At 45.5% G+C, this 26,050-nt stretch overlaps 1 protein-coding gene across 1 annotated transcript in view; it reads left to right on the top strand.

The window, feature by feature from the left end:
* Positions 1 to 26,050, top strand: part of PTBP2 (polypyrimidine tract binding protein 2) — a 67,324-nt gene that overhangs the window by 6,080 nt on the left and 35,194 nt on the right. Inside the window, exons 2-3 of the mRNA XM_069737686.1 lie at positions 20,398 to 20,428; positions 21,477 to 21,552. Of these exons, the coding sequence (XP_069593787.1) occupies positions 20,398 to 20,428; positions 21,477 to 21,552 (107 nt within the window). The remainder of the gene's footprint in view (positions 1 to 20,397; positions 20,429 to 21,476; positions 21,553 to 26,050) is intronic.

The raw sequence follows: 26,050 nt of genomic DNA, 5'->3' as shown, positions 1-26,050 counted from the left end.
GGGTAGGGTTAGGGCTAGGGTTAGGGGTAGGGGTAGGGTTAGGGCTAGGGTTAGGGTTAGGGTTAGGGGTAGGGTTAGGGCTAGGGTTAGGGTTTCGGTATGTGCACACGTATTCTGGTCCTATGCGGATTTTTCCGCAGCGGATTTGAAAAATCCACAGTGCTAAACCGCTGCCGATTTATCGTGGATTTACCGCGGTTTTTCTGCGCATTTCACTGCGGTTTTACAACTGCGATTTTCTATTGGAGCAGTTCTAAAACCGCTGCGGAATCCGCAGAAAGAAGTGACATGCTGCGGAATGTAAACCGCTGCGTTTCCGTGCAGTTTTTCCGCAGCATGTGTACAGCGATTTTTGGTTCCCATAGGTTCACATTGAACTGTACACTCATGGGAAACTGCTGCGGATCCGCAGCGTTTTCCGCAGCGTGTGCACATACCTTTAGAATTAGGCCATGTGCACACGGTGCGGATTGGCCGCTGCGGATTCGCAGCAGTGTTCCATCAGGTTTACAGTACCATGTAAACATATGGAAAACCAAATCCGCTGTGCCCATGGTGCAGAAAATACCGCGCGGGAACGCTGCGTTGTATTTTCCGCAGCATGCCAATTCTTTGTGCGGATTCCGCAGCGTTTTACACCTGTTCCTCAATAGGAATCCACAGGTGAAATCCGCACAAAAAACACTGGAAATCCACGGTAAATCCACAGGTAAAACGCAGTGCCTTTTACCCGCGGATTTTTCAAAAATGATGCTGAAAAATCTCATACGAATCCGCAACGTTGGCACATAGCCTTAGAGTTGGGTTGGAATTAGGGTTGTGGTTAGGGTTAGGGGTGTGTTGGGGTTAGGGTTGTGGTTAGGGGTGTGTTGGGGTTAGGGTTGTGATTAGGGTTACGGCTACAGTTGGGATAAGGGTTAGGGGTGTGTTGGAGGTAGAATTGAGGGGTTTCCACTGTTTAGGCACTTCAGGGGGTCTCCAAACGCAACATGGCGCCACCATTGATTCCAGCCAATCTTGTATTCAAAAATTCAAATGGTGCTCCCTCACTTCCGAACCCCGACGTGTGCCCAAACAGTGGTTTACCCCCACATATGGGGTACCAGCATACTCAGGACAAACTGCGCAACAATTACTGGGGTCCAACTTCTCCTGTTACCCTTGAGAAAATAAAAAATTGCTTGCTAAAACATCATTTTTGAGGAAAGAAAAATGATTTTTTATTTTCACGGCTCTGCGTTGTAAACGTCTGTGAAGCACTTGGGGGTTCAAAGTGCTCACCACATATCTAGATAAGTTCCTTGGGGGGTCTAGTTTCCAAAATGGGGTCACTTGTGGGGGGTTTCTACTGTTTAGGCACACCAGGGGCTCTGCAAACGCAACATGACGCCCGCAGACCATTCCATCAAAGTCTGCATTTCAAAAGTCACTACTTCCCTTCTGAGCCCCCACGTGTGCCCAAACAGTGGTTTACCCCCACACATGGGGCATCAGCGTACTCAGGAGAAACTGGACAACAACTTTTGTGGTCCAATTTCTCCTGTAACCCTTAGGAAAATAAAAAATTCTGGGCTAAAAAATTATTTTTGAGGAAAGAAAACGTATTTATTATTTTCACGGCTCTGCGTTATAAACTTCTGTAAAGCACTTGGGGGTTGAAAGTGCTCACCACACATCTAGATAAGTTCCTTTGGGGGTCTAGTTTCCAAAATGGGGTCACTTGTGGGGGGTTTCTACTGTTTAGGCACACCAGGGGCTCTGCAAACGCAATGTGACGCCCGCAGACCATTCCATCAAAGTCTGCATTTCAAAAGTCACTACTTCCCTTCTGAGCCCCCACGTGTGCCCAAACAGTGGTTTACCCCCACACATGGGGTATCAGCGTACTCAGGAGAAACTGGACAACAACTTTTGTGGTCCAATTTCTCCTGTAACCCTTGGGAAAATAAAAAATTCTGGGCTAAAAAATTATTTTTGAGGAAAGAAAACGTATTTATTATTTTCACTGCTCTGTGTTATGAACTTCTGTGAAGCACTTGGGGGTTCAAAGTGCTCACCTCACATCTAGATAAGTTCCTTTCGGGGTCTAGTTTCCAAAATGGGGTCACTTGTGGGGGGTTTCTACTGTTTAGCCACATCAGGGGCTCTGCAAACGCAACGTGACGCCCGCAGAGCATTCCATCAAAGTCTGCATTTCAAAACGTCACTACTTCACTTCCGAGCCCCAGCATGTGCCTAAACAGTGGTTTACCCCCACATATGGGGTATCAGCGTACTCAGGAGAAACTGGACAACAACTTTTGGGGTCAAATTTCTCCTGTTACCCTTGGGAAAATAAAAAATTGCGGGCTAAAATTCATTTTTGAGAAAATAATTTTTTTTTTTTATTTTCATGGCTCTGCGTTATAAACTTCTGTGAAGCACTTGAGGGTTCAAAGTGCTCACTACACATCTAGATTAGTTCCTTTGGGGGTCTAGTTTCCAAAATGGGGTAATTTGTGGGGGATCTCCAATGTTTAGGCACACAGGGGCTCTCCAAACGCGACATGGTGTCCGCTAATGATTGGAGCTAATTTTCCATTTAAAAAGCCAAATGGCGTGCCTTCCCTTCTGAGCCCTGCCGTGCGCCCAAACAGTGGTTTACCCCCACATATGGGGTATCTGCATACTCAGGACAAACTGGACAACAACATTTGTGGTCCAATTTCTCCTATTACCATTGGCAAAATAGGAAATTCCAGGCTAAAAAATCATTTTTGAGAAAAGAAAAATTATTTTTTATTTTCATGGCTCTGCATTATAAACTTCTGTGAAGCACCTGGGGGTTTAAAGTGCTCAGTATGCATCTAGATAAGTTCCTTGGGGGGTCTAGTTTCCAAAATGGGGTCACTTGTGGGGGAGCTCCATTGCATAGGCACACAGGGGCTCTCCAAATGCGACATGGTGTCCGCTAACAATTGGAGCTAATTTTCCATTCAAAAAGTTAAAAGGCGCGCCTTCCCTTCCGAGCCCTGCCGTGTGCCCAAACAGTGGTTTACCCCCACATATGAGGTATCGGCGTACTCGGGAGAAATTGCTCAACAAATTTTAGGATCCATTTTATCCTATTGCCCATGTGAAAATGAAAAAATTGAGGCGAAAATAAATTTTTTGTGAAAAAAAAGTACTTTTTCATTTTTACGGATCAATTTGTGAAGCACCTGAGGGTTTAAAGTGCTCACTAGGCATCTAGATAAGTTCCTTGGGGGGTCCAGTTTCCAAAATGGGGTCACTTGTGGGGGAGCTCCAATGTTTAAGCACACAGGGTCTCTCCAAACGCGACATGGTGTCCGCTATCGATGGAGATAATTTTTCATTCAAAAAGTCAAATGGCGCTCCTTCCCTTCCGAGCCTTACCATGTGCCCAAACAGTGGTTTACCCCCACATGTGAAGTATCGGTGTACTCAGGAGAAATTGCCAAACAAATTTTAGGATCCATTTTATCCTGTTGTCCATGTGAAAATGAAAAAATTGAGGCTAAAAGAATTTTTTTGTGAAAAAAAAGTACTTTTTCATTTTTACGGATCAATTTGTGAAGCACCTGGGGGTTTAAAGGGCTCACTATGCATCTAGATAAGTTCCTTGGGGCGTCTAGTTTCCAAAATGGGGTCACTTGTGGGGGAGCTCCAATTTTTAGGCACACGGGGGCTCTCCAAATGTGACATGGTGTCCGCTAAAGAGTGCAGCCAATTTTTCATTCAAAAAGTCAAATGGCGCTCCTTCCCTTCCAAGCCCTGCCGTGCGCCCGAACAGTGGTTTACCCCCACATATGAGGTATCGGCGTACTCAGGACAAATTGGACAACAACGTACGTGGTTCAGTTTCTCCTTTTACCATTGGGAAAATAAAAAAATTGTTGCTGAAAAATCATTTTTGTGACTAAAAAGTTAAATGTTCATTTTTTCCTTCCATGTTGCTTCTGCTGCTGTGAAGCACCTGAAGGGTTAATAAACTTCTTGAATGTGGTTTTGTGCACCTTGAGGGGTGCAGTTTTTAGAATGGTGTCACTTTTGGGTATTTTCAGCCATATAGACCCCTCAAACTGACTTCAAATGTGAGGTGGTCCCTAAAAAAAATGGTTTTGTAAATTTCGTTGTAAAAATGAGAAATCGCTGGTCAAATTTTAACCCTTATAACTTCCTAGCAAAAAAAAATTTTGTTTCCAAAATTGTGCTGATGTAAAGTAGACGTGTGGGAAATGTTATTTATTAACTATTTTGTGTCACATAACTCTCTGGTTTAACAGAATAAAAATTCAAAATGTGAAAATTGCGAAATTTTCAAAATTTTCGCCAAATTTCCGTTTTTATCACAAATAAACACAGAATTTATTGACCTAAATTTACCACTAACATGAAGCCCAATATGTCACGAAAAAACAATCTCAGAACCGCTAGGATCCATTGAAGCGTTCCTGAGTTATTACCTCATGAAGGGACACTGGTCAGAATTGCAAAAAACGGCAAGGTCTTTAAGGTCAAAATAGGCTGGGTCATGAAGGGGTTAATAGACTGTTGGCCGAGTCCATCGATATCTGCACTTTTGGCCAAAGTTTCATTTATTGTGTGGGGGGCCTTATGAGTAGCACATTTCAGGTGGTTAACCAATACTGATACTATAGATGAGTCCTTCAGTGCTCATTTACTGGCCTGTTGGAACGGTTGCATCATGTTGTCAGCAGTATATCTCCTATTGTCAGACAAAAAAAATATGTCGGCATGTTTACATTGGCAGATGGCTAGGAACAAGTGTTATCAGCTCATCTCTGAGGGACTCTTCCATCATGAATTCAGTTTGTTTCCAGAATTACCCTTCCTTGCTGTTGCTGCTGTTGTGTGGCTGTTAATTTCAATGGGTAAAAAAAATTGTTAACTCACCAATAAAGGCCCCTTCACATTAAGCGACGCTGCAGCGATACCGACAACGATGCCGATCGCTGCAGCGTCGCTGTTTGGTCGCTGGAGAGCTGTCACACAGACAGCTCTCCAGCGACCAACGATCCCGAGGTCCCCGGGTAACCAGGGTAACCATCGGGTAACTAAGCGCAGGGCCGCGCTTAGTAACCCGATGTTTACCCTGGTTACCAGCGTAAAAGTGAAAAAAACAAACAGTACATACTTACCTACCACTGTCTGTCCCCGGCGCTCTGCTTCTCTGGTCTGGCTGTGAGCACAGCGGCCGGAAAGCAGAGCGGTGACGTCACCGCTCTGCTTTCCGGCTGACCGACGCTCACAGCTAGAGCAGGAGGAGTGCAGAGCACAGCGGTAGGTAAGTATGTAGTGTTTGTTTTTTTCACTTTTACGCTGGTAACCAGGGTAAACATCGGGTTACTAAGCGCGGCCCTGCGCTTAGGCTACGTTCACACTAGCGTTCGGCTAGTGTGCGTCGCGCTAGCGTCGGGCGACGCACGCGTCATGCGCCCCTATGTTTAACATGGGGGACGCATGCGTTTTTGCTTGTTGCGTTTTCCGACACGTGCGTCTTTTTTGACGCTAGCGTCGGACCAAGAAAACGCAACAAGTTGCATTTTTCTTGCGTCCGATTTTCGTCAAAAAACGACGCACGCGTCGCAAAACGCAGCGTTTTTGCGTGCGTTTGCACGCGTTTTTCGGTGCGTTGTGCGTCGCGTCGCCGACGCAGCGGCGCACAACGCTAGTGTGAACGTAGCCTTAGTTACCCGATGTTTACCCTGGTTACCAGTGAAGACATCGCTGGATCGGTGTCACACACGCCGATCCAGCGATGTCCACGGGAGATCCAGCGACGAAATAAAGTTCAGGACTTTGTTCAGCGACCAACGATCTCCCAGCAGGGGCCTGATCGTTGGTCGCTGTCACACAGAACGATGTCCTTAACGATATCGTTGCTACGTCACAAAAAGCAACGATATCGTTAACTATATCGTCTAGTGTGAAGGTACCTTAAGACAAACCAGATTGTTAACAAAAAGCAGCACAGGTTCGGGCCGGTTGGTCGAAGCTGGCAGCACGAGCAGGCTGTAAAGCATAGAGCCTGCTAGCAGCACAAGTTAATTACCTAGGTAACAGGCTATTGTGTTGCCTAAGTTACCGACCACCCTGCAGTCACAAGCTACACGATAAAGTTTAAGGCCATGTGCACACGTTCAGGTTTTTTCGCGCTAAAAACGCTATAAAAACTCATTAAAACGCATACATTATGCATTCTATCATTTAGAATGCATTCTGCATGTTTTGTGCACATGGATGTTTTTTTCTGCGAAAAAAACGCATCGCGGTAAAAAAATGAGAATGTTCATTATTTTTGCGGATTTTCTGCGTTTTTCCCGCAATTCTATGCATTTGGGAAAAACGCGTCAAAACGCATGCGGATTTCTGGCAGAAATGTCCGGTTTTTGTCAGGAAAATTTCTGCAAGAAATCCTGACGTGTGCACATACCCTAAAGCTATGTGCACACGTTCAGGAATTCATGCAGAAAATTCCTGTGAAAATCCGGACATTTCTGGGAGATTTCTGCATGAAATTCGCATGCGTTTTTTACGGGTTTTGACGCGTTTTTTGCTCGTTTTTTTCCCGGACATTTCCCAATGCATTAGACAGTGGGAAATCCGCGAAAAAAACGCAAAATTATAGAACAGGTTCGTTATTTTTCCGCAATGCGTTTTTCATGCGGAAAAACGCACATCATGTGCACAAATTGCGGATTTCATTAAAAATGATAGGATGCTTAATGTAAGCAGATTATTTGCGGTTTTATAGCGTTTTTATAGCGCAAAAACGCTAGAAAACCACAAATAATCTGCAACGTGTGCACATAGCCTAAAAATCACCTCCATTCTTGGGGACAGAGTATTTTTAATCGGTAAACCTAGGAAAGGTGTATAAAATGTCCAATAACTGTCTTCTGTTCCTGATCTAAGCATCTGGGCTTTTAGTTTAGATGAATCTGTGCTGCACTTTATGAACCTCCTCAGTAGAGAGGCAGGGCTTCTGTCTTGGAGTCGGTAGTTTGGCTTACGACTCCATAGCCCTGCCTCTTACTATAAACACAAGACCTACAGGCCCCCATTCAATGGCCGCTTTATATTTAAAAAAAAAAAAAAAAAGCTGTCCGAGTTCTCCTTTTGCTCTTTGAGAGCCTGGTGACGGCTTATCTTCATAATTATGTAAAGGACCTCCTGTTACTTGTCAGGGGAGAGGCATTAGCCCCCATACACATTAGGCTACTTTCACATTGGCGTTGTTTTGAATACGTCGCAATGCGTCGTTTAGGGGAAAAAACGCATCCTGCAAAGTTGTTTGCAGGATGCGTTTTTGCCCCATAGAGTAACATTACCGACGCATTGACACACGTCGCAACCATCGTGTGACGGTTGCGCAGTGTTGTGGCGGACCGCCGGGAGCAAAAAAATGTTTAATGCAACGTTTTTTGCTGCCGATGGACCGCTTTTTCCGACCGCGCATGTGCGGCTGGAACTCCGCCCCCACCTCCCCGCACCTCACAATGGGGCAGCGGATACGCCGGAGAAATGCATCCACTGCACCCGTTGTGCGGCGCATCAAACGCTAGCGTCGGAATCTCGGCCCGACGCAATGCGACGGGCCGAATCCGACGCTAGTGTGAAAGTAGCCTTAGATGTGCAGCTGATCCCACCAATGATGGTGGATTTGGCCAACTTATATTTTTGTGAGGCCCTAAGTTTACTAAAAGGATGAATGGTAAGACAATATTGATCATTCTGAATCACATTGACTATCATGACAGGGCTACACATAGAATTATAAATTGTTACATAAATTGTTGAGTGGGAGCACAGCATGCCATTTAATGTATTCCTCTGTACAGCGGTTGTACCTTGCCCTTAAATATTGCAATATGCAGTTACAGTAAGTTTGTGTATCACTGGCCTCTGCTCATATGTGAATGTAGTGGTTAAATATTACCCATTAATCCTATTTTTGAACCTGATTCAATAGTTCTCTAATGTTTAACGAGTTTTCCAACCTCCATGTAATCCTCTGCAGTTAATTTGTGATTACTGCCAGGATTCTGCGCTGAAAAATATTTAGAATTGAGAGTCCTCAGTGGTTGATACCCTTTAATGGCTAACTGAAAAGATGGTAACAAATTGCAAGCTTTCGAGACTACATACGTCTCTTCATCAAATTAGGATTCTGCGCTGTAGCTTGAGCAGTTGTGGTATGACCACGAATATACTATTTCAATACTAGAAGTCTTGTGCTGACAAACTTCTCATCTGCTGCTCACACTTGAACTCTGAGAGTAACAGTAAAAGTTGCTATTTGTGACCTCAGCTGTGTACAGTAGTGGTCACGTGACAGACAGAACAGAATTCTGACTAATTTGCGTGCTGTCAGGATTCGATAATCTGCAGTCACAGCGAAATGCATGTGAAGCTTGGAAAAACCTTTAATTCTACCACTGCCTTCCACAAATATCTCCTATAAACATTTCTTAAACCAATTCATAGGAAGATAATAATTGTTTTCCACGGACGCTTGGTTTTGCTTGGCAGTGTCTGTGGATGAGTAGTGTGGGAAGGATTGAGCATGTTGGACTTTACAACCTGATCTCTTTAAATCGTAACCGTTTTACTCTTTATTTCATAAATCAATAGTACTCGTGAAAATAAGTTGCCTTGTAATATGTTATCTGAGAAATTTGCTTCTTTCTCTGCCAGAATTGATCAGTTATCAAAATTCTCAATCCTGTTGTAAAATTGGAAGTCAGTGAAGACCTACTTTCCCATTAGGAATCTTTTACACATACTGGGCATTTTGCGGCCCATTATTGTGGGCCGTATCGCCACGATTTTCACGGTCTGCCGCAATAGCGGACCACAAAAAAACTTGCGGATCGCCGTTTTTCGGGTTTCCAATACTATGGAAATAGTATTGGGATAAAAAAGGCATTCCGCTAAACCGGAAGTCACGGTGCACCGTAAAAACAAGCTTCTGTTGTTTTTGCGGCCCATTGATTTACGGTGTCCGTAAGCTGTGAAAAAGATCAAGCAGGCTCAATCTTTTTTTACCGCTGTAAATACGACTCTCTCAGCCATACGACTTACTGTGAAATTATTGCAGCCCATTTTTTTGGCCCCATAGAAATCTATTGGGGCCACAAAACAACGGTATGTGTAAAAGAAGCTTAACTGTGAGGCAGGTGCTACTGGTAAGATTCTATATCGCCTAGCCAAATCAGGCGAAAACGGCGACTTTACTAAGGTATTTTGGCAGCAAAGGTGGGGAATCGGGGGACAATAAAGACACTATTGTAAAGCACAGCTCAGGCCCTATTGAACGCTATTTTTAGCTCATATTGAAAATACGGGGTGATGGGTTCCCTTTAATATCCCATGGAGGTCAGGGTTGGGAAGGATACGCAAAGTCAAAGTGGAAAATTAAATTACAGGCTGATCCAACTTCAGTGGATATGCCTCAAGATAAGGAATTGACGCTTAGTAGTGTGTGTATCCTCGACGTGCCTGTATGACCTCCCTACAACAATGTCTTTGCATACTCCTGATGAGGCTGCAGATGTTCCCCTTAGTGATCTCCTTCCAGACCTGGATTAAAGCATCAGTCAGCTCCTGGACAGTCTATGGTATTGGTGGATTGAACAAGACATGTGCTAGATTTGATTCATGTCTGGGGAACGGGCAGGCCATTCCATAGCATCAATGCCTTCATCATACAGGAACTGCTGACATACTTCAGCCACATGAGGCACAGCATTGTCATGCATCAGGAACCTAGGGCCCAGTGAACTTGTATATGGTCTCACAATGGGTCTGAGGATCTAATCCTGGTGCCTCTGGCTAGTACATGGAAGGCTGTGCACCCTCCAAAGAAATGCCTCCCCACACCATTACTGACCCACTGCCAAACCAGTCATGCTGGAGGATGTTGCAGGCCACAAAACGTTCATGGTGTCTGCAGACTCATGTCTGTCGTGTGTTCAGTGTGAATCTGCTCTCCTCCGTGAAGAGAGCTGGACTTCAATGTTGAATCTGCCAATTTCGTTCTTCTCTGGCAAATGCCAATCGCTCTGTAGAGTGTTGGGCTTTGAGCACAACACTCACTTGTGGACATCGGGCTTTCATACCACCCTCATGGAGTCTGTTTCTGACAGTTTGAGCAGGCACATGATGTCAGTGTCATGCTAAAGGTCATTTAGCAGGGCTCTGTCACTTCTCCTGTTCCTCCTTGCACAAAGGAGGAGGTAGCGGTCTTGCTGCTGGATTTTTGCCGTCCTACAGCCCCCTCCATATCTCCTGGTGTACTGACCTGTCTCCTGGTATCTGCTCCATGCTCTGGACACTGCTGACAGAGCTATACTTCTTCCACAGCTTGCATGGATGTGCCATCCTGGATGAGCTGCACTACCTGAGCAAATTCTATGGGTTGTAGACTCATGCTGCAGTACCTCTAGGGGTGAGAGCAATGACAAAATGCAAAAGTGACCAAAACGGCCAGCAAGCATGAGAACCGAGAAATGGTCTGCAGAACCACTCCTTTGTATAGGGGATTTCTTGCTAATTGCCTATTATTCCTACCTGTTGTCTGTTCCATTTGCACAACAGCAGGAGATATTGATTCACAATCAGTGTTGCTTCATAACTGGACAGATTGATTTCACAGAAGTGTGATTAACTTGGAGTCACATTGTGTTGTTCAGGTGTTCCCTTTATTTTTTGAGCAGTGTATTTATACCTTTTTTTTTCTATAGGAGACGTCCTGTTGTAGTTCATGTTAGTTAGGATGAGCATGTGTAGGTGCATCGCTGTCTTCACCTGTATAGCGAGTTCAGGTTGTCTGCTCCAATGAACAGGACACGCATGCGCAGGGTACAGACAGCACTGTGCTCGCCCTAGTTTCTCGTTTTGTATTGGTGCTGCTCAGCTGCATGACTGCAATATCTGAGAGCCCAGAGGACCAAAACTCCCCCAAGTATCAGCACTGCTCTGTTGCTGTGGTCACACAAAGCGTGGCATTACACATGTCGACTAGCCAATAAAAACAAAGCTGATGACCGTCACGTGTACAACAGCCAGGTGATTGCTTCTGTTAGTAACTAAAGTGCCGAGACCTTGTTGCCAAGATGTCCATCTGAGCATGCACAGCCCCCGACAGCCATTTTTCAGGAGTCCACCGCATAGTAAACCATGTAAGTGTGGGGGCTCTGGGCTTTCACAAAATGTTGGCAGAGCCCCTGCCCAACTGAACACCGGCGCACATCCGAATCCCCCCCCCCCCCCCATCCCAGCCTGCAGCAACGCTCCACTCTTGCCTCCTCCAGCAGCGACACTTGGACCCCGCTTCACCCCAGCCACCACCCCTGGTAATCAATAAGATGCATAGATTATAAAAAGCACCACCATTTTATTAAAAAAAAAAATCCTATTTTTCTACTCAAAATTGGGGTGTGTCTTGTAATCTGCAAAATATGGCATATCTCTAAATTTCTAATGCATTTCTGTGAAATCTCGTAATACCCATTTGGTGTCTCCCAGTGAGTGTTGTTGGGCCTGAGGCTTCGTTTTTATTTTGTGATTTATAGTGAATCCATCTCTAACAGCAGTTCTCATTTTCCCCCCAGAAATTAACAGCGGTTACTACAACTATACAACTAGAACCTCAGTGATGGCTAAGGTGCTTCTCTCTTTTTGGGGAGTAGAATGCTGTAGATAAGCCCCTGATGGCAGTGGCCTTAGCTTATAGGCCTAAAATGGGGTGACAGATTCCCTTTAAGTGAGTTTACTGGACGTAGTAAAATATATGCATGTATGTATTATATCTATTGTACAATTGTAACCTGTGTATTGTCCATTATAAGTACCCATATTTTTCGGACTATAAGATGCACCGGACCATAAGACGCACCCCAATTTTTCAGAAGGCAAATATGCAAAATAAATTTAATGTGTCAAATTGGGGTCCGAATTCAGCTTACTGCGGAGAATCTGCAGCTCTGGTGGAGCATTGTCAGGCTATTTTCACACTTCCGTCGGTACGGGGCCGTCGCAAACCGTCGGCCCGACGGACGTTGTGCTAAATTTAGCACAACGTGAGCAGCGGATGCAGTTTTACAACGCATCCGCTGCCCATTGTGATGAGAGGGGAGGAAGGGGTGGAGTTTAAGCCACGCATGCGCGGTCGAAAATGGCAGACACGTCGCACAAAAAACGTAACATTGAACCTTTTTTTTTTTTTTTTTTTTTTTTTGGTGCATCGCGTCCGCCAAAACACAACGGATCCATCGCACGACGGATGCGATGTGTGCCCATCCGTCGCTAATACAAGTCTATGGGCAGAAAAACGCATCCTGCAAGCACATTTGCAGGATGCGTTTTTTGCCCATAACGACTGATTGCAACGGAGCCCAGAAGACGGAAGTGTGAAAGTAGCCTCACAGGGGTTGTTTGGTGGTCTGGTGATATGACTCCCAGACTGGAGGTGCGGTACTCCGACACTTTCTGAAAGCCCGGAGCCCCCGCACATCCATTGCTGTAATGCAGTGGCCTCTAGGAAATCCTATCCCAGTCTGGTGCGGCAGGTTCGGTGATGCTCTGTGGTATGGGGGGCTCCGCTGGCGTTTCATGAAAGGCACACATCCATTGCTGCAATGCAGTGGTCTCTGGGGAAATGGCCACCGGGGGCAGCACATGCTCAGATTGTGATCTCAGCAACGATATCTTGTTGCCGAGATTTCAATCTGAGCATGCGCCACCCCTGGTAGCCATTTTCCTGGAGGCCACCGTATCGCAGCAATGGATGTGCGGAGGTCTCCGGGCTTTCACAAAATGCTGGCGGAACCGCCGAACCTGCTGCACCAAACTAGGAAGGGAGTGTGATCATCGCCGTGCAGCATCGGACCGGGACCGCCACAGAATCGCCCCACTCCTGCTGCCGCCACACTACTTGTAAGTATATTCCGACTATAAGACGCACCCCCATTTCCCCCAAAGAATGTTTTGGGGACAAAAGTGTCTTATAGTCCCAAAAAATATGGTAAGTTAAAGACGAGTTGTAAAATTGTCCTAACCTGTGAAATATCACTGCCATTGCATATGGATCACATGGACATCATTCTATTTTTTTTTTTTTTTTTTTTTCCTTTTGTGGTGTCAATCTGCATCTGTGCCGCTTTGATATCAGCCCACTAGGCATATCATAGGCAAAATGACCTGGGCTACATGACTTGATATAGCATTTGTTTAGCTTCCCCCTGTATCCTGATGCTTTATTGTTGTCTGGGATTTCCCTCCCCGTTTGTGTTGTAGCTGGTGTAAAATGAGGGCAGCTGTTTTCTCTACACACTGTAGTCCTGGCACACTGATATCTTTTTTTACCACATTATTTGTATAATCTAGTGGTTTTATTCAGTAAACTTTGAAGCCCAGTGATGGGGGGGGGGAACGTATGTTCACACGTTCAGGATTTCCATCCTTTTTTTTTCCTGACTGTTTTTTAAAAAACTGCAGCTCTTGGCAGAAAATGCAGGTCCTTTTTTTGGTCCTTTTTTGGTCCGTTTTTGATGCGTTTTTTGATGCGTTTTTTTGATGCAGTTTTCTAGCCAGAGTCTGTGTGTTTTCTAGGAATTTTTTTAGGGTTAAAATGGCTGAAAATACCCTAACCCTACCCCTAACCCTACCCCTAACCCTAACCCTACCCCTAACCCTACCCCTAACCCTACCCCTAACCCTACCCCTAACCCTACCCCTAACCCTACCCCTACCCCTATTCTAACCTTAGTGAAAAAAAAAAAAAAAAAATTCTTTATTTTTTTTATTGTCCCTACCTATGGGGGTGACAAAGGGGGGGGGGGTGTCATTTACTATTTTTTTATTTTGATCACTGAGATAGGTTATATCTCAGTGATCAAAATGCACTTTGGAACGAATCTGCCGGCCGGCAGATTCGGCGGGCGCACTGCGCATGCGCCCGCCATTTTGCAAGATGGCGGCGCCCAGGGAGAAGACGGCCGGACGGACACCGGGACGCCGGGTGAGTATAAGGGGGGGAGATTAGGGCACGGGGGGGGGGGCATCAGAGCACTGGGGGGGGGCATCGGAGCACTGGGGGGGGGGGGGGCATCGGAGCACGGGGGGGCGGGATCGGAACACGGGGGGGGCAGCCACACTCCGCCCACGCACTTCCGCCCGCTCCCCGCACTTCCTGCTGCAGCGGTTCTGCACATCAAATCGCAGTAAAACCCGCAGATATATTTTTGATCTGCGGGTTTTACTGCGGTTTGGACCTCACAATGGAGGTCTATGGGTGCAGAACCGCTGCGGCTCCGGAAAAAGAATTGACATGCTCCTTCTTTTTTCCGGGAGCTATTCAGCGCGTCTTTTTTTTTACAATTTCCGGACCATGTGCACAGTGTGTCCTGTTTTCCATAGGGTACAGTGTACTGTACCCTGCATGGAAAACAGCTGCGGAACCGCAGCGGCAAAACCGCCGCGGTTCCGCGGTAAAAAACGCACTGTGTGAACATGGCCTAAGACAATGTTGTGAGGACAGTCTGGCAGTGGTCTTTCAGCCATATGCAATTGTTCCTTTGTATCCTGGCATTGATCCAGAGAGCAGTCAGCACATTGCATGGCTCTGTCTGGTGATGGAAGGGAGGAGGAGGGGGTCTGCTTATTGTGTCCAGCGCAGCATCCGCCTTCCTAAGTGTAGCTTGATGGAGATAATTGAGCCTTGTGGTGAAAAAGCAGACAAAACAATGGCCTGGATGAGATTGGGCTTTGGGAACACCCTATAATAACTGTATGTTTCGTGGTGTATTGAAAATATAGTTGCAAACACTGTTCTAACCGAGCCCATGTATATAATGGGGATTTTGTCTCCTTTCTTTTTTTAAAACTTGATTATGAAGTAATTAGCGATAAACTTGCAACTATTTTAATATATGCTGAAGAACCCAGGAGCTCATGGTAACAACAATTTTCATACTACAAGCATCAAGTTGATCACAGTATATGCTATTATGTGCATAATATGATTCTTGATTCAGTCTTGTGGTCTTCAGTTACGGGTAGTGGTGCCTTTTTAAAGGGGGTTCTCTGGAAATAGAAAATGTTTAAATCGTGTCATTTCAAAAAAATAAATTTCAAAGGTGCCTTTCAGTTACTAAATTGCACTGGTTTTATCTGGAAAGGTGATTTCTGTAATCCTTTGATGCCTTGTGATGCCATGTTAGCACGCAACATTTTTTCAACTTTTGTTTTTTTTTTCTGCAGCCAAAACCTATTCTTTTGGCAGGAAAAAAAACCACTGCGTTCAAAATCTACTTTTCAGCATTCGTGTTACTTTTTTTTTTTTATGTGTATCACATCTGTGCTTTGTGTTTTGTTAACCAAAATCTTTTGCAGGTTTTATTTTTTCACTTTATATAAATGACATTTTCCTGGCTATGGGGAGGACACTGCCTGGAGTATCTCTGCTTCCATAGATTATTTTACATGAAGGGTGAGTTACCAGTGTAATGTGTAAAGACCGCTCTCTGCTCTCCTAATCTCACTGCAGAGCTGTGTGTGATTTTTACCTAAAGGTACTGTCACACTCAGCGACGCTGCAGCGATATAGGCAACGAGCCGATCGCTGCAGCGTCGCTGTTTAGGTCGCTGTAGAGACGTCAAACACAGCAGCTCCAGAACGATGCAGGAGCGATCCAGTGACGTAACAGCGACTCGCTTATTGTTGTAGCTGGTTGTTGGCTCCATGTAAAACATTGCTGGCATCGTTGCTTTTGCTGTCAAACACGACGATACACTCCAACCTGACGACCAAATAAAGTTCTGGACTTCTAGCTCCGACCAGCGATGTCACAGCGGGATCCAGATCACTGCTGCGTGTCAAACACAACGAGATCGCTATCCAGGACGCTGCCACGTCACGGATCGTTTTCGTTCTCGTTGTAAAGTTGCTGAGTGTGAAGGTCCTTTGAGCTTCCCTCTCGCAGGCAGAAGGGGCTGCAATATTGGTACAATACAGCAGAGCTCAGAGTGCTGCAAAAAATGTGTTTGCAAGAAGAAAAAATATATAAATTTCACCTGTTTTGGGTTAGTTACTTGTCTCACATTGGTAACTCCTCCTTTATGTAAAATAATCTCTGGAGGCAGAGCTGTCTTCCAGGAAGTGCCCTCACCATAGGCTACTATAGGGCAAAAAATGGAGACACAAAGCGCAAAATAGGGTCTTATCCGATAAATAACCAAGAGAGCTTTCTTAGAATTGCTCACCTGATTTTCTTGAATTAAGAGCTTGCAGCGATTTTGGCTGCTGCAGATCCACAAGCTGATCAACGGCCCTATGACAATATAAACTGTGCAGAAGGTGTGGGTTAAATCCGCGCTGCCTTGATAATAAAGTTCCAAGGATAATAAATTTAGACGGTGGTTTATTCAACGCAAAACTTTCAAGGCCAGTGCGACCTCTTCAGGAAATTCCACATACAACATACCTATGTTGTATGTGGAATTTCCTGAAGAAGAGGTCTCCCCATAGGCTGGAAGAGGTACAGTAATTTACATAGTGATGAAAGAGGATTTCTCACCATCAATGCATCTGATATGAGACACAGGTATCACTCTTTTTCAGCAGTCTGTAACCTGTATGTCCATATTAATAGTTTAAATGGGACAAATGTGGTGACAAATTTCCATTAAAGAACTAGCATGCAGTAGATTTTTTTTGGAAAAAAAAAATACCAGCATTCTGAAATCTCATAACTTCTGCTATTACTATAAAAAGCATCTTTTAATTTTGTTAAAAAAAATGCTGGGTGTGAACATAGTCTCAATGATATAAATCTGTCCAGAAATATTAATAGAACAGGTGCCTTTTGAGCATGTGCGCTAGGAAGCTTCAACTCTCCCTTCATATATAAAATATTGTGTTCACTGGATATTCTAGTCTTATATTGGAGGTACGAGGGGTGGCTAGGTAAGGAGAAGCTGCTCACACTGCTGTCCTTTTGAATATCTTTTAAAATGTGACTGCTGTGACCTGAGACGGCTGGTATGTTCTCTAGGCCAGTGCATTCACTGCACATTATAAAGATGGGGTGGACCGCATTGAGAGCAGCCTCGCCTTACCTCAGCTCCCCTGGCATTCCCAGTATCCAGTGTTGGATCAAATGGATTGCAGTGTGAGCAATAACTGTTGGATAGCATTTGGCTGAATAATTGTTTGACCACCTACCCTTTATACAGGAATGCCTGACTGTTCCAAGCCCTCCTGTGACCTCTGAGAGCCATCTTCTGGAGAAAAAAGCTATCAGTCGTTGGGGGAGTTTACAGGCCACCACATACATTAGATAGCCGTATGATCCCGACGTTATCAGCTTCAACGTGAAGTGATCTACAACACCTGAGTAACTGGATGTTGCTATATTATATCAAAGGCTTGTGTCCCTGCAGCTGTCATTGTATCATACTTTTTTGGCTCACAAACACAATTTTTTTTATTTCCCCCTTCAAATTTGGGAGGAAACTGAGGCTGCGTTTTATAATCTGAATGTAGCTTACCGGCTCCGGTGGTGCAGGGGCACAGGAGGCAGTGTCGATGCTGCGGTCCCTGGGCTGGGAGGACAGTGTGTCCTGGCATTGCATAGCTGCAGGCCCTGGGCTTTCATAAAATGTCGGCGGTCAGCAGAGTCTCATTGATTTTCCTGCAGTGGGCTTCAGGAAAATAATCACGGAGGTGGTGCATGCACAGACTGACGGGGCCCACAACATCGCCTCATGGAATCTACCTCCACCACAGCCACACCCTCGCTCCCCAAAATTTGGAGTGCATCTTATGGCCCACTAAATACGGTACATACATTTTTGCGCCATTTTATGAGAAATACAAGTATTCCCTTTTATTAGATGTGTCAGAGCTGCCAGTTTCTTTACCCCCAGTTTTAACCCCTTCATGACCAGGGGATTTTTCGTTTTTCCGTGTTCGTTTTTCGCTCCCCTCCTTCCCAGAGCCATAACTTTTTTATTTTTCCGTCAATTTGGCCATGTGAGGGCTTATTTTTTGCGGGACGAGTTGTACTTTTGAACGACATCATTGGTTTTAGCATGTCGTGTACTAGAAAACGGGAAAAAAATTCCAAGTGCGGTGAAATTGCAAAAAAAGTGCAATCCCACATTGTTTTTTTGTTTGGCTTTTTTGCTAGGTTCACTAAATGCTAAAAATGACCTGCCATTATGATTCTCCAGGTCATTACGAGTTCATAGACACCAAACATGACTAGGTTATTTTTTATCTAAGTGGTGAAAAAAAATTCCAAACTTTGCTAAAAAAAAAAAAAAAAAAAAAAAATTGCGCCATTTTCCGATACTCGTAGCGTCTCCATTTTTCGTGATCTGGGGTCGGTTGAGGGCTTATTTTTTGCGTGCCGAGATGACGTTTTTAATGATAGCATTTCGGTGCAGATACGTTCTTTTGATCGCCCCTTATTGCATTTTAATGCAATGTCGCGGCGACCAAAAAAACGTAATTCTGGCGTTTCGAGTTTTTTTCCCACTACACTGTTTAGCGATCAGGTTAATACTTTTTTTTATTTGATAGATCGGGCAATTCTGAGCGCGGCGATACCAAATATGCGTAGATTTGATATTTTTTTTATTGATTTATTTTGATTGGGGCGAAAGGGGGGTGATTTAAACTTTTATGTTTTTTTTTATTTTTTTCACATTTTTTTAAACTTTTTTTTTTTAACTTTTGCCATGCTTCAATAGCCTCCATGAGAGGCTAGAAGCAGGCACAAGCCGATCGGCTCTGCTACATAGCAGCGATCTGCTGATCGCTGCTATGTAGCAGAATTGCACGTGTGCTGTGAGCGCCGACCACAGGGTGGCGCTCACAGCGACGGGCAATCAGTAACCATAGAGGTCTCAAGGACCTCTATGGCTACAATGGAGACGCATCGCCGACCCCCGGACATGTGACGGGGGTCGGCGATGACGTCATTTCCGGCCGCCCGGCCGGAAGCGGTAGTTAAATGCCGCTGTCTGCGTTTGACAGCGGCATTTAACTAGTTAATAGGTGCGGGCAGATCGCGATTCTGCCCGCGCCTATTACGGGCACATGTCAGCTGTTCAAAACAGCTGACATGTCCCGGCTTTGGTGCGGGCTCACCGCGGAGCCCTGCATCAAAGCAGGGGAGCCGGCATCGGACGGTATAGTACGTCCGATGCCGGTAAGGGGTTAATATGGGATATTAACATTTAGGTAAACGGGTTGGCTTTTAGTCATGACTGTGGTGTAGAGTGGCTGAATAAGTATTGTAACACCTGCTGAAACATCTGTGCAATTAATTATGTGATGGAAAATCCAACTTTTTTTTTTCTTTCCACAAATGACATGTCATTCTTAAGCCTACATATGATTTGATTTTTAGCAAGAAAAAAAATCCTGCTAAAAAGTTTGTGCGTATTATTGTCTGAAAGCAGCTTCCTCTGATCAAGGATAATGTGGGGTCTGTGTCCTTCCTAATCGCCGAGAGAACAGCGCTCTCCTCCTGCCCCACACTGATCTATGTTGATCAGTACATGGCAGGAGAGGAAGCTTTTGTGACTTGCAGGGATGCTGCTCATCCTGAGTAGCTGAAGGACCTTTTGGGTCACATGCCTGGAAGGAACTTCAGAATGTGGTGTGTGTTGTTAAGCTATATGTGTATAATGCACATGTGGCAGAAAAATAACCATAGCTCTATTACCTCCTTACGCCACCATACTGCATTAAACTTGGTGAAATCGACTCCTCGACTCAATTTGATCGACTTGTAAATGTAACCTATGACCTGCCTTACTTTCTTTGCTAAATAGGTATTTGAGGCTCTCTGAACTTGTTAATGTCACCACTGTTTCTGGCCTGTAACACTTCTCTTGACCAGTCTCTTCTGGTGTCAGAATGTGAATGCACCCTGCCTGCCCAGCGCAGGAGGTAGGAGGACACGCCATTGTGCACGCATTGGTTGCACAGTGATTTACTTGCTGGACTTTCTGCCAACACTGGGCTCTGGACTGCACAGACTGGCTGGAATCTGATTTCCATTAGGAACTTTTGCCAAACAAAGATTTGATTTGTGATCCTGGCTTACAATAAATGGTGAACTTAATGCATTCCTTTCCTGACAGTTTGTGTTACTTGTTTGGCTCCTGTACAGGTCTCTCTTCAGATTTGATCCCGTTCATTGTTTATATGATCTGCTTTAAATCTTGTTTGGCTTCTTATCATGGAGGTTTATTGTTGTGGGCTTGGGCATAATATTTTCTCATTACTAGTTGTGTATAATATCAGTAATATTATTGATCAAATTCAATTAACTTTTTTGTTGCCTCTTTTTACAGCATTGTTACTGATGTTGCAGTGGGCGTTAAGGTAAGTTTTTTTTTTTTTTACACTATCTCAATCATTCTTGGCTGCAATTAAAATGGGCTGCACAACGTGATGAAAAGGTGTTGGCGTTTTAGTTTTCTGCGGGTCCATGGTCAATTCAGATTTCTTAGAGGCTAGGGCTACAGTCATGCCACAGCAATATCTGTGCAACTGATTTTGTTGTAAAATAAACAGCCAGGTTGCAACTAGTCACATGTTTGCATCTTGCTGTGTCATACTGAAACTGAAAAGGGCCTTCCCCAAAAAAAGGTCCATAGTCATGGTTGGGTGTGTTTTTGGTGTGGAAGAACTTAAATTGCTCACAGAGCTCTGACCACAACCCAGTCGAACACCTTGGTGATCATCTGGAACAGATTGTGAGCCTCGCCCTCTCATCCAATATCAGTAACTGACCTTGAAAATTCTTTTGGATTGACGAATGAGCAAAAATGTCCCCAGACGCAGTCTGTAGGTGTCCCAATATGTTATTCTACATCAGTGGTGGGGAACCTCAGGCCACAGGTCCATTTACGGCCCTCAATGACCTTTTATCAGGCCCCCGGGCAAGATTCTCAGGGACCACAGTCTTGGGCAGGGAGCTGTATTGTGATTGTCACAAGCTCATTCATTTCTTCTTGCTCTGTTATCACACACACGCAGTGTTCACTACTGAACATTGAAGGGCATGCAATGAAAGATTATGTCCTGAAACCAGTGTCTGAGTCTGGATGTACTTTGTGGGCGGAGTTTGTACGGCCCCCGAAGGATGGTATAAATATCCAAATGGCTGCAGAAAAAAAGATTCCCCACCCCTGGTCTAGATTATGTCCTACTTACTTTGGCTCAGAAATGCCGTACTTGTTACCTGGATTAATGAAGAAAAAAATCGTTTTAGATTTGTCTGGAGTAAAAAGTTGCTTTAAAAGGATCTTATAGTAAATGTGCAGTTTGCATTTGTAACGCCCTGAAACATCCAATCTTCGTATGGCCAGATTTTTGGTTACACAATTGGGAGCGGCCTTTTAACCTGTTCCATTAATTTCCTTTTCAGAGAGGTTCAGACGAGCTGCTTTCTGGAAGCGTTCTTAATGGTCCCAGTTCTAACATGACCAGCCTAGTTGTGACGGGTGAGTAACTGGTATAGTTTGATCACGTAGTTTTGGTTTTTGTGAGGCAAGTATTTCTGAATAAACAAAATCTCATCCAAAATAACAGACTAGTGCACGCTGCAATTTTTATTCACGCGTCCATTCAGTCTGTCTTAAAATTACCGAAAAAAAAAAAAATAAGAATGAATAATAATGAAAAATGTTGGTCCCAGTGCTTTATTTATTTATTTTTTTGAGTTGTGCAGTAACTGTATAAGGTATTTTTTCAAAGCTCTTATTTGCTGTACAGAGTTCAGTCTCCTAATTCGAGAGCAGAAGGTGTTTGTTATATAAATCTTTATCACAGGACTGCATTGACTCAGTCTTTAGTCTCCTCCTTTTCTCTGTCACAGGGTGAGTTATTTCAAATTGTCATATAATTATAAAAACAGATTATTTAACCCTTTTCCGATGTTGGGCATAACAATACGCTCACATCGGACTCCCCCTATTTGTCGGAGGCCGCACCTTTCTGGGCACATGTCAGGTGTATATATATATCAGCTAACATGTGCCCGCAACAGCCGTGGGTGGAATCTTGATCCACCTGCGGCTGTTAACAAGTTAAATGCCACTGTCCATTTCTGACAACGGCATTTAACACGCACTTACCAGAAGCACATCCTTTATTCTACCCATCGGGAACCCACAGGTTGCATTATCATGTGTTACTGATGGGTAGGCATTTAACCCCTCTGATGTCGCTGTCAGTAGTGACAGCGGCATAGAGAAGCATCGTGCAGGGAGGGGGCTGCGCGCTTCCATCAGGCCAACGCAATGCTATCGCTCTGGCCTGATGGTCTCCATGGAGACCCCCCTTCACCAAGATGGCCGTGGGGTCCTGGAGGGAAGGTGGCTTGGAAGTGCGTGCTGAGAGCAGGCGCCGGCATGTCTCCTTCCCAGGCTGTCAGATCGCTGATCTGATACTCAGCTGTGCATATGTATATAGTGATGTCCCATACTGGGACAATGTTAAAAAAATGCAATTTTTTTTTTTTTTTAAATCCCTACATGAAGAAAATATTTTTCCAATAAATACATTTTTCTCTTACGCCTCATTGGGGGACACAGGACCATGGGTGTTATGCTGCTGCCACTAGGAGGACACTAAGTTAACACATAAAGAATAGCTCCTCCCCTGCAGTATACACTCTCCTGCTGGCTCTTAAGTGAACCAGTTCTTGCTTAGTGTCTGTAGGAGGCACTTGGTTCTGTTTCAGACCCCACCGTTTTTATTTTTATTCTATTTTTACTTAACGGAGCGAATGGGGGCGAAGGACCCTTTCTAGGTTCCGATCTCCCCCGAACCATCAAAAGGCAAGTATGTGGAGCGTTCCTCCCGTATCCTTTTCCTGCAATGTTGGATGCCAGCCCTGAGCTCACCTTACGAGCGACAGTTCCTTCACATTCCGATTTCCCCCCTCCATAGCAGGCGACCACATGGAGTAGCCCTGCAGCTACCTCTCCTGGAGCCAGGTGCAGAGCCGGACATAAATATGTATGGCGTCTGTGCAGCCCCCCCCCCCCCACTGCATCACCACTGATATAGCGGATGACGCATGGCGGCAGAAGCTCTCCACCCTCTCCCAGTCTATGGCGACGGTGGATTGAGCACCGGCCCACAGCATCTACCGTGAGTACACTGCTCGGGGGTTCTTGGTCCCAGGGGTATGAAGGTCTGCATCTCTAGCGGGGCATAAAGCCTGGGTCCGTGGGTAGTCAGCAGTGCGGCGTTTTTAAGGAGCGTGGTTCAGGGGCACTATTAGCGGTCATGAGGCCGCAACTGCAATTTTCAAAATGTAGTCCCCGGCTTTTCCCTCATACAGGCTGGAGTTCTTAGCCACGCCCACCGTCAATTACCGCCGCCCATCTTTTCCAACGCTTCTCGATTCTTGAGAAGCGCTCACAAGATCTCGGCGGCCATCTTGGACACCCACAGCGCTGATTCTGCAGCGCTACTTCAGTCTAATCTCCGGATACGGTCTACAGCCTTCAGGACCATACATTGCGGACCTCCCCTGGGGACTCAAGACACAGGACCTGGGTAAGGCCGGGATCACACACCGCGAGATACGGCCGAGTCTCGCAGGTTAAAACCAAGCTCTGGCGTCCGCACACTCCGCTCTGGAGTTCCGGTGCCAGAGCTTAGTTTTAACCTGCGAGACTCGGCCGTATCTCGCTGTGTGTGATCCCGGCCTAAGCTGCAGATACATAGCTTAACCCTTCCCCTGCTAGTAAGCACTCTCATCAAGGCCTCACAAAAAGTCTGGGAAAACCCACACTGTTTTCTTCGCTGCATGTACCTTTTGTAAGGTCTCATTACCCCGGTGTCACAATACTGCATTGTGCACAGCTTGTGAATCGGTGACTGTTCAGGAACCACCTGTTACTGATACCGAACCTAGTGAGCCTGGTCCCCCTGAGTGGGCTACCTCCCTTACCCGGTCTATGGCATCCCTGGCAAAAGCGTTGAAATCGTTCGAAGACCCCTCCTCTAACCAGGGCACTCTTACGGACGACGCTTCCGATCCTCAAAACCCCTTGTATTCTAGGGGTCATACCTTGCCAAGGGGCTCTCGCCCTTCCAGAAAAAGGACTCATGCCATTTCCCCAGACCATCACCTGGTTTCGGGTTCTGAGAGCTCCATTTCTCACTCCCCTTCTATCGGGGCTAGCAGAGAACCTGTTTGAGGATGATTCTTTCTGACACGTCCCTAGATCAGGAATTTCATCACGATCAGGAGACTGAGTCAGTGAATAAGGCTTTGAAACTTGAGGAGGAACCTTTTATCTAAAACGGATCATGCCGTGTCCTTTAAGAGGACCAAGGGAGCTCACAAAGTATTCGCTACTCATCCTGAATTTAAGGAAATCATTGAATCTCAAAGGATTCGTCCCGATAAACGATTCACAGGGCAGAAGCTCATGGAATCAAAATATCCCTTTGCCCAGGATCTAAAAAAAGATTGGTCTCAATCTCCCCCGGTAGATCCTCCGGTATCACGCCTGGCTACTAAACCTATTTTATCCTCTTCGGACGGCGCCTCTATTAAAAACCCAACCGATCGTCAGATCGACAATATGGCACGTTAAGCCTTTGAAGCATCAGCAGCCGCACTCTCCCCATCTTTTGCTGCTAGGTGGTTTTCTAAGGCTATGACCCACTGGGCTGAGGTCTTATCTGCAGTGGTGCTGGATACGGATCTACCCCCTGAGATAGCAGACCTCGCTACTCGGATAGCCAGAGCTGGAGATTTTGGAGTTACCGCGTCCCTGGATGCTGCTAACTGTGCTTCGCAAGCAGCAGCAAACGTCATCACCATCCGGAGGTCCTTATGGCTGGCGTGCAGATTCGGCTTCCAAAAAGTCATTGACTTCTCTTCCATATCAGAACAGTCGCCTTTTTGGCGAAAAGCTCGACCAATTAATTTCTGACGCCATTGGAGGGAAGAGTAAATTTCTTCCACAACAGAGACCCTTTCGGCCTTTTCGGAACCAGCAGCAGGCTCGGTCCCAATTTTTTTCACTTCAACTCAAATTGGTCCTCTGCTTCCACATCTTCCGGACCTGGCCTGGCACAACGTAGGGATAGAGGTCCTCAGACCTCTTACAAACCTTCCCCTTCTTGGAGAGGCAGGCCTAGGCAGTCAGGGTCCAGAGGGTCCAGACCGGGCAGGTCTCCCACACAATGACTCCCAGCAGTATTCGGAGGACACCCTCAAGGTAGGCGGCCGTCTGCTTTCCTTCAGCGACACGTGGCTCTCAGTCGTTCACGACGAATGGGTCCGCGACCTAGTGTCCTCTGGATACAAGATAGAATTCTACTCTCTTCCACCAAATCGCTTCTTCCGGTCTTCCCCTCCCAGGGCAAAGGCATCAGAGTTCTTCCAGGCCATAAGTTCTCTAAAGGAAGACGGGGTTATTATCCCAGTCCCTCAAAGCGAAAGGTTTCAAGGTTTTTATTCAAACCTGTTAATTGTTCCAAAGGATGGTACAGTACGGCTCATACTGGACCTAAAACTGCTGAACAAGTTTGTCAGGGAGCGACAGTTCCGGATGAAATCGCTTCGTTCTGTCATCACCTCCATGGAAAAAGGCGAGTTCCTGGTGTCCATAGACATCCAGGACGTGTACATTCCCATTTTACCTTCTCGCCAAAGGTTTCTTTGCTTTGCAGTTCTGGAAGTTCACTTTCAATTTGCTGCTTTGCCTTTTGGCCTTGCCGCCGCTCCCAGGGTATTCACCAAGGTTATGGCGGCCGCCGTAGCCATCCATCATACCTGAGGTGTGGTGTTACCCTATCTAGATGATGTCCTCATCAAAGGCTCCTCTTTCCGCACCTGCAAGGAGGCCGTGAACATCACAATAGATACTTTCTCGCCTGAGTTGGAAGATAAACTTCAAAAAATCTTCCCCCAGTACCTGCTCAGCGAATTTCCTTTCTAGGAATGATACTGGACTCGTCTCGGGGGTTGGT

This window comes from Ranitomeya imitator, chromosome 8 (assembly GCF_032444005.1).
Source record: "Ranitomeya imitator isolate aRanImi1 chromosome 8, aRanImi1.pri, whole genome shotgun sequence".
Lineage (NCBI taxonomy): Eukaryota > Metazoa > Chordata > Amphibia > Anura > Dendrobatidae > Ranitomeya > Ranitomeya imitator.
This window is presented reverse-complemented; position numbering and strand designations above follow the sequence as displayed.